This window comes from Saccostrea cucullata, unplaced genomic scaffold (assembly GCF_032062105.1).
Source record: "Saccostrea cucullata isolate Sc308-1 unplaced genomic scaffold, CSIRO_AGI_Scuc_v1 ctg1394, whole genome shotgun sequence".
Lineage (NCBI taxonomy): Eukaryota > Metazoa > Mollusca > Bivalvia > Ostreida > Ostreidae > Saccostrea > Saccostrea cuccullata.
Window position 1 is genome coordinate 83,090 of NW_026939330.1, and position 9,188 is coordinate 92,277.

A 9,188-nucleotide genomic window follows, 5' to 3' on the forward strand; every position below is an offset into this window, starting at 1 on the left:
CCCGACTGTGGTATCTTTTATTTCAAGTTCAAATGGATATACCCCGGTATATCGAATCAAAGTAGGAATGCAAATGAATATTGTTAAGGTTTCGTCAAAGGTCAACATGTCTAAAAAATTATTTTTACAATAGCTCCAAAACTATGTGTGGTATAAAGTCAAAACGTTTACAGTTTATAAATATATCATTGATTAATAGATAGAAAGTATCACTTGATAACAAATATTTTTAAAAGGATACTTTTTGAGAAAAATTGTATCAGAAAATGTGCATATTTAAAGAAAAATGCACCTGCTTAATTCTGTCTTTTTTGTGAAAACCATCATTACAGAAATAATACATGTTTATCATTAAAGGGCAAGTTGGACGTGAATGGTTTCTGAAAGGCTGTTATTGAAAATATGACATATATAAAGACAAGACCCCTATAGAATCCGCCATTTGCAATGTACTTTCACTTTCAAGCCTTAACATATTTGGTCAAAATAAACACGGAAAACAACTTTCCAGAGGCTATCCAAGTCCAACTTGCCCTTCATTGATAAACATATTTTGTTTCTGCAATAATGGTTTTCACTAATAGCGCTGAATTAATTAGGTGTATTTTTTGAAAATATGTGCATTTTAAAGAAGAATTTTTCTCAATTAATATTTTTTCCGAGTATTTTTTTATCAAGTGACACTTTTTATCTGTTAATCAATGAAAAATTTATAAACTGTAAAAGTTTTAACTTTATACCTCACATAGTTTTGGGGCTATTGTAAAAATAAATTTTTGGACATGTTGACCTTTGACGAAACCTTAATTTAAAAAATCCGTCCACATATGGCAGGAGCAAAATGTAATATTTTCTGCATGTCATCTCTCTACCCAACCGCTGAAAAACATTGAAACAATAAACGTGTGTGCAACTGCTCGTATCATATTGTCACTGACGACCTAAATTCATATCTATTACCTTCTCCCTCTTCAAGAAAACTTGTATCGTTATTATTGCTCCAGTGCACCTGTTTATTGGCGCTAAAAAACGACGATTGTTCATACAAAACTCATTACATCTCAGTGATCAGTGCATGAAAATTGAATAATTCTCGATATCAACATCATATTCCTCAACCATTATATTACTTTCCTCCTACAGTAGGGTGACAAATGTTTTAAAATAAAGCATTCCAATTTATTGTCTGCTGACAATAGTTGCACTTGTATGTAAAATTCCTCTGGATACAATATTTTGCCAAGACGTAGGGTTCTCAAATGTTGTAAATGACAATATGTAGAAGGCAATATGTTAATTACAAACATCACGCATATTTTCTGTTAATTTATTCTACCTCAGTTCAGATGCTAGCAATAAAACTTTTACCTTTAACAGAAACGCCTTCATAATGAATTTGCTTCAGTGTCAGCTTGGACTTGTTGCCAATTATTGCAAGCTTCGCGTCTATTCATAAATTGTATCTATTTATACTTGGTCATTTTCAAAATGGGTACAACAATGGTAAAGCAAAATATACTTGATTGCAGATTTCACTCTACAGAAATTAATATAACTATAGAGTTCAGGACCAAATCAATATTCTACCAATATTATTATTTTGAAAAAAAATTATAAAGATGAAGTCTAAATTTTTAGTTTATTTAAATCCCATAAAATCTAAAAATATAAAATACAAATTTATAAACAAATAAATATCTTCTTTTAATTAAAAATTATAAAGTACTGTAAACCAACTTTTATTCGCGACGACTTTATTTCGCGAATTACCAAGAATAAATTAGTTCGCGACGATTAATTTTCGCGAACAAAGCTATTTTGGACCTGTTGTTAATAGGCATATAGACCTTAAGAACCGGTTCGCAGCGAGAAATTTTCGCGATGACATAGCTCTCGCGAACATCGCGAAAATTTCTCGCACGCGAATAAAAGTTGGTTTACAGTATACATTCTTGTATTTGAAAATTAGAACTAAAACACTTAAATTAAAATTACTGTTAAATACAATGTTCTTTTTAATCAAATACATTTATCACAAAAGGGTATTTATATAAATAAAATACCGTAAATCTGGAATTTTTTACGTCGATTTTATTTTGCGAATTCGGGTTAAAATGCTGTTGATTAATTTTTACGTTTCAAAATTTTGCGAATGACCGCTGCTTTGTATACATTTTCTTATTGGTAATCTATTTTTAAGAAAAATATTTTTGCGAATGCAATGAACTCGCAAATTTGCTAAAAATTAATCTACAGCAAAAATTTCCAGATTTACGGTAATAAAAATTTGTTTTTATTGCATCAAGAACTCTGTGTATAAATACTAAAGTAAATGTAAATAATTGAAACAAAACTAAAGGGTAGTTTCAATCTCCAAGATGCCTTGTCCACAAAGAGTAACATATTCTTTTGGCAGTTATCCTGAAAATAAAGCCATAGCTCCATTATCAGCTGTACAATTTCTCTTTCGTCTCATAAACAGAAAACTGACCAGTCAGCAAGGGCCCTGCCATGGGGTAGAATTAAAAGGGTGCAGCTTACGGAATGATTAAAAAATGTATGAAGAATAAGCAACAGCAACTGTATTCTTAAAATTTCAAGAAAATTCCTGAATATTCAGAAACCTGAAAATAATATCCTTGTATTTATATTAGGCAGTAAAGAACAACTTAACATTGAATGTATATTTAAACAATTATAAAGCTTGTGTTATATAAAATGCCAGCCTTCAATGAATGCAAATATCATGAAGGCTTGACCTTAACTTCAAACAAACAGCAGTTGCAGACAAAGGTTTTCATTAATCTTGAAGTGACAGATAAAGAAAAGCCTACTAAATTTTCTGCAGCAGGCTAGATAATTAATCCCTAGGGATAAACTGTACCTCTCTCTCATCATTTTCTTCTAAAGTTACAATAAGAACTTTTTCAGTATTAATGATAGAATGGGGTTTTTATACAACTATCTTAAAAATTAATAATATTGTTGAATTAACATAAAGTGAAAAAAAAGTAAATCAAAAAATCTTCTTTAATCTATTTCTTGTTTTTAGAATTCAATGAAATCATAACTATAAAACAAAAATAAAATATAAAAATTTATATTTAAATCCACATTTCAGAGTGTTCATAGCATTCCAAATTGACTTAACTTCAAAACAAACTTGATTTGCAGACAGAGGTAGTAATTCATTTCAATGTGACAGATAAAGATAATTCTCTGGATTTTCTTCAGGAGGAAAGCTAATTAATCCCAAGGGACTCATAGCAGCATTCAGTTTACAATGGGAACATCTTCAGCAGTAATCTCTCTTTGCCAATGCATTCTTATATTAAGTTAACGAATTTACCCCACCACCCCAGCTCCAAACCAGGGGACATAGAGAACCAAACTTAGCATCAAAATATGTATTTCTGCCTACTGAACTATCTTACCAAATTTGTACTTGTTTGGGAAACCATTAAAAAAGTTGCCCATTCATTCTTATGCATAGTTAAGGAATCTATCCCACCACCCCAGCTCCAAACCAGAAGACATAGAGAACCAAACTTTGCATCCAAATATGTATTTCTGCCTACTGAATTACCATGATACCAAATTTTAACTTGATTGGGCAACCAGTAAAAAAGTTATTAGAAAAAAACAGAAAATTTGTGGACGGAAGAATGACAGACGGACAGCTAGACAGCTAGACAGACGGACAGACAGAGTGATTACTATAGGGCACCCGCAAATCCTTGCGGGGCCCTAATTAATCCATTACTTTCTCCTGATACACTAACTTACCTGGAATAGGTATTATCAAAGAGTAGTGTGTAGATCCCCGTCTGTTTGGCTGTCAGTTCTCCACGGACGGCCTGTTTGTGTGAGTCACACTTACAAGCTGGTACCAGGCAGTGAGTGATGGCAGGGTCCGGTCTCTCTCTCAAACTCCATGTAGGTTACACTAAATATCACATCCTGTAATCAAAGCAGTCAAATAAAGTAACACATACATACATGTACATTTAAATGTATGGCAATATAAATAATTTGTGAATTATAATTTTGTTATGAACCAAGCATTTAATAAAATTTATAATGAAATTTTTTTAAAAACATCATTAAAATTCAAGTCTATTGATTCAAAATTTCATTGGCAAGTATGGCATCAGAAAGTATCTTCAGTTTTCACATACGTGGATAAGAAACATACAAAGTCTCATCCATTTCATTAGGTCTCATTATTTAATTTTTGAAGACAGGGACTGGGTTAAAATAATCTTTTTACCATTATTCTAATAAGAGAAAATTATTACAAAGAAGTTTAACAAATGTAAACTTAGTTTTTTAAAAGAAAAAAATCAAGTTGAAAGCAAATTGAGTTGCATGTACTTGGATAAAGAATTCATTATATTAAACTCATTTCTCATTTCAATATATTATCAATTTCTGCATTGTTGCTTCTTTCTGAAAGACATTCTGCATTTAATTTGTTTGTTCAAACCTTGGGATGGGATCTAAATTCCCAGCACAGAACAGTATTCTGCTTGTCAATCACTACAGGTATGGCGTGACTTTTTCCAGCCTTTACCCAGAATTCACTGGAGTTGTTCACTTCCCCTTTCTCCAGCTCTTCTGCCTTTATGGTTATGCCAGTTGTGACACTATAAAAATTGAAGAATATATTTTTTTGTTATTTAGAAATTATAGAATTGCAAAAATGCTCCTAATTTAAAAAAAAAGAAATGAATTTCTTATTGATGGAATAAGACTTAGTATCAAAACAGTTTAAGGTCAGGTAAGTATGGTATCAGTGTTATTAATTTTATTTAGTGTAATTGATACAAGTTTACAAGTTATTTTTTGATACATGTAAAATAAATTGTGAGCAGATTTTTTGGGACAATCAGCAAACTATACTGCAAGCAAACTAAAGGTGCTTATACTGTTTAATTCTATGTGTATTAGAAGATTGTCATGCAGGAAAAAGCAAATATCTAATTAAGCAGTGAATCAAAACAATTGATCCATATTTATATAACGAGTACAATAAAAGACATTTATATTGTCTATTAAATGAAGTTTCTATACTGAGTAATAGAGTACTTGGGGTCTGGGTCCTGGTACTGGAATTCCGAGGAGGAGAAACTCTGAGATCGGGCCACTTCCTCATCACTCACTAGGTGGAAAATCTCATCCTTAGAGAGAACTTCATTTCCATCCCTTAAAATTCAGTAAAGAAATATACAGGTTTCTATATGTTCCATGTGTGATATGCTTCAGCAGTCATGACAAAATATATGAAAAAAGTAAAATAAGTCACTAATTTTACATGATATTGAAATCAGTAGCATGCAGGCAATAAGTTGAAGATGCATGTACATTAAGCATCTAGTCATTCAAGGACCATTCCACATTTAAGCATTAAGCAGAACTTGCACTAGCAACTGTCATGGCAAGATACCAGTGTCACTTACAAAGTACAAGTAACATTTACATAGAGACACGTTAATGAATTCTTACCCCACGCTTCCCTTTTTGACCCTCTTGATCTCGTCCGTTTCGTTTTGTCCGACAACCGAGATTGATATATTGGCAGCCACTTGACCTGGTATCATGACCTCGTCTGGCCCCACCCTGGTGTCCCCTGGATCACTCTCTGGGATGACTGCAGCAGCTGGCTGAACATCAGAGCCTTTGATTGGAGTGGAGGTACTCTGGGGAGGAACAGATAGGACTGGCTGGGGTAGTGTTGTATCTGTTATTGCTTCAGTCTGGTTTGTGCTATCTGTGTCAGGTTCAGGAATTTCTGTATCTATACAATTAAACAATGAAGATGACTATAGGGTGATTATGTTTCGACTAATTTAAAACATACATGATACTTAAAATAAATGTAAAATGCCAAAATTTTGAAATATATTACAAACACAAATTAATTATTATTAATACAAGTTTATATTTAAACATTATGTCTTTCAAGAGCAATGATAATACACGTTTGTTCAACGTTCGTTCACCGTTCAAGTGGGAAAGTAGAACGTTTCAAGGACTTTTAACTAAATCAGATTGAGGTCTCTATCTTCAAACTGGCTCTGAATATTTCTGAACACATTCTTAGCCTAAGTAACCTTATGAAGTGAGTACCAGTGTGATGACTCCTGATGAGTTTAGCTGAGGTCTGTTCCTCCTCACTCGAGTCCTCCAGTCCTTCATCGTCCTGTAGACGACTGATCATCGAGGAACTCAGAGCATCAGACTTGGTGTATTTCTGGTAACACATATTACAGGCTCGCGACTTCTTACTGAAAGAAAATATAAGTTTTTACGAATATCCTAGGAAAGTTTACAGCAATCTCACTGATATTTACTGCAGTTCCAAAACCATATCCTGCTTTCTTTATACGGTGTATCTGATGTTGGTTAAATTAAAATAAGCATTCTGTTTCATTAATAAGCTAAAAACATTTGTGAATATCATTTTATATACAGCAAAAATTCATTTGCCTTTGAATTAACTGGTTAAAATTCTTAATCATTTGACAATTTTGAAAAATTGAGTCTATTGCAAGTGTCACTTTAAATTTCATGCACTATATAGACATGGTCATAAAATTTTATATTAAATGTACATACATGCTATCATTTGAAAATAAAACATGTATTACAATTTAGTGAAGCAGAAAATGTATGCTTGTGAAATGTGGTATCTCTTCAATGTGCTGCAGATGACACATCAAATATAGGCAAATGTAGAAATGAAGAACCAATAAAGGAAACCATTTGTAAAGCATTGCGAAAAAAAAAGTATCGTATGATTTTTTACCTATTATCATGCTTTAAGCTAATAAAAAATAAATTAAAAAATAAAAATTCATAAAAGAATTGAATTTTATACATATAAATACAATCCACTTTGTACATTCTAAACCATTTACTTACATGTATATATAATATCAATACTTGAAAATTTTGTGCATCTACATAACCCTGGATCTCTAAATGTTATATGTGATTTGAAAACAGCTATTTCTTTAACAGACTCTGGACAACAAGAAAATTTATCTAGTGCATGTACAGAAAGGAAGAATATGTCAGCAAAACAAAATCATACATATATAGCATGTCAGCTTATTCAAAAAAATTCTTGTAAGTTTATAATGGGTCAAATTTGGTATACTTCTCAAGTTTCTAAATCAGTCAAGTATTACACTTATGCAGTTTACTTGTGACTATGTGTCATATTAAAATAAAAAATATTTTTTGCAAGTTGTATCTTATTTTATTGTCTTCTAAATAACTCTCACTTGAGCTGCAGGATTAATGTGAGCCTTCTACTTTAATAGCTTTCCAATCTCAATTCTAAATGAAGTAGTATTTTTATTTATGTTTTTGAAAAATCCATATATTAATTCATAATTGCAAGAACATTAGTAAAAATACTACATTTGTACATGTACTTGCATTTAGAATTATTGGGAAGCAAGCAAAAACGCTTACACTAATCCTGCTTGAGAGCGTTATTACTTAAATACATGAAGTTAAATATAAATTATATCATAAGTGCCAATGATTGAGGAATAGAAATCTAATTTTGCAGAAGTGTAACGTCAAATTGCAGAAACGTTGTGCACTGATTGTGTTTATACATATGTACATGTAAGTACCGGGTAATATATACACATGTACACTAACCTGCTATGGGTGGAGTCCACATAATTGTTACTACAGCTGTGACAAAAGACTCCCCCACACAATCTACAGTGGTGCTGAAAGAAAAAAGAACAATTTAATTTAAGGTTGAAGAATAAAAGGTGTTGATGTCTCAATTTTTTTTATGAATAAAATGACTTTACTGAATTTCATATAGTATAGGAACATGCATGAATATGAAAATATATGAATTTAAATGTATATAGTAAAAAATGCAATGAAAATCTTATTTTTTGCATAATACAAAGGCAGATAACAAAATTTCTCCACATAAAAGCAATATACTGGGAGTCATTTCAAACCACTAAAAGTGCACAAACAAGAGACAAATCTCTGACAAAACCAAAAGTACACGTTTCAAGCAAAGGTTTATGAAAATGGAATAAAATTCAACAATCCTCAGAAACTTTTTAAGAACCTTCATTCTAAAGGTATTTTCTTAATCAATAAAAATCTTTGTAATTTCAACTGAAAATAAAAACTATAATTTTTCAAAAAAAAACAAAAAAAAAACGAAGAAAAAAAAAGCTTACTTAAATGGTTTTGACATTAAAAAAGCTCATTGAAAAATCAGCTCAAATAAAATTGTAAAATAACAGAACATGCACCTTTCTAACCATGAACGTGAACTCTTGTTTACAGCCCAGGCATTTAGTGACCGTTTTCTCATCCATCCATTTCGCGGTTGAGTGCATTTTCTGTTCATACGTTAGACGATCTGTCTGCTGCCACAGAGTATCTTTCTCCCTAGGTTAACAAAGAAAAATTAAAGCAGTGATCATCAAAAGCTGCAGGCTTTAACCATAAAGTGTATTAACATCTTTGTGATGATACAATATAAATTTACAACACTTTAAATGTTCTCTAGTCCAATCATTCTAAGCTGCATATAAGACTTTGTATTATAATAATTGTACTACTCTTTGAACCATTGATTTATAAAATCCTAACAGGTCCTATCTTAAAACAAGTAATCTATAAATTGTGTTAATCGTCAGTCATCAAAGATGACACCTCTTCAGACCAGCTCTTTCAGCATGTTACAAGTAAGATTTGCTTTATATAATATAAACTCACTTTGTTAGTTGTACAATTTTCTTTTTTAACTGTTTCATGTCACTCTTCAGCTGTGATATTTCTTTGTCTTTAGACTCTTCTATAGATTTGAGTTTATCAGTCTTTTCTTCCTCTTTTTTCTGAAAAAAAAATTGAATTCTAAGCTGTAATCAACAATGTTATATACAATGCACGTGATATGGAAAAATATTTGTGTAATAAGAGCAACTATTTTTAATATGGAACATTTTTTTATTTATATATCATTTGAACTGTTTTATTTATTTTATTTATACCACTTGAAATCAAAGGATGATGAAAATATTTTTATTTAATTCTATCAATATGCAGCAACCTATATGCCCTCACCCTCAACTGAACACATGTTTTCTCTTTTGATTCTATATCTTTTATTTTCTGGAAAAAAATAAATAAAT

The 9,188-nt window shown here is 31.2% G+C and overlaps 1 protein-coding gene across 1 annotated transcript; it reads right to left on the minus strand.

Annotated features, from left to right (window-relative positions):
- Window positions 1-2,285: 2,285 nt before the first annotated feature.
- On the minus strand, window positions 2,286-9,164 carry LOC134252890 (FYVE and coiled-coil domain-containing protein 1-like). The gene is made up of 11 exons (XM_062735433.1): window positions 9,121-9,164; window positions 8,773-8,891; window positions 8,313-8,442; window positions 7,678-7,751; window positions 6,809-6,826; window positions 6,130-6,287; window positions 5,506-5,797; window positions 5,089-5,205; window positions 4,487-4,646; window positions 3,787-3,960; window positions 2,286-2,421 (listed from the first exon to the last, which is right to left on the minus strand). Exons 2-10 carry the CDS (start codon window positions 8,808-8,810, stop codon window positions 3,877-3,879), a joined length of 1,071 nt encoding a protein of 356 aa, XP_062591417.1. The 5' UTR covers window positions 8,811-8,891; window positions 9,121-9,164; the 3' UTR covers window positions 2,286-2,421; window positions 3,787-3,876.
- Window positions 9,165-9,188: the final 24 nt, after the last annotated feature.

Coding starts and splice junctions, on each gene's coding strand:
- LOC134252890 (XM_062735433.1), bottom strand. CDS start 8,810: ATGAAACAGTTAAAAAAGAAAATTGTACAACTAACAAA. Junction 8,443..8,772: donor AAAATTGTACAACTAACAAA/GTGAGTTTATAT, acceptor TTGTTAACCTAG/GGAGAAAGATACTCTGTGGC. Junction 4,647..5,088: donor TACCAGGACCCAGACCCCAA/GTACTCTATTAC, acceptor CAATTTTTATAG/TGTCACAACTGGCATAACCA.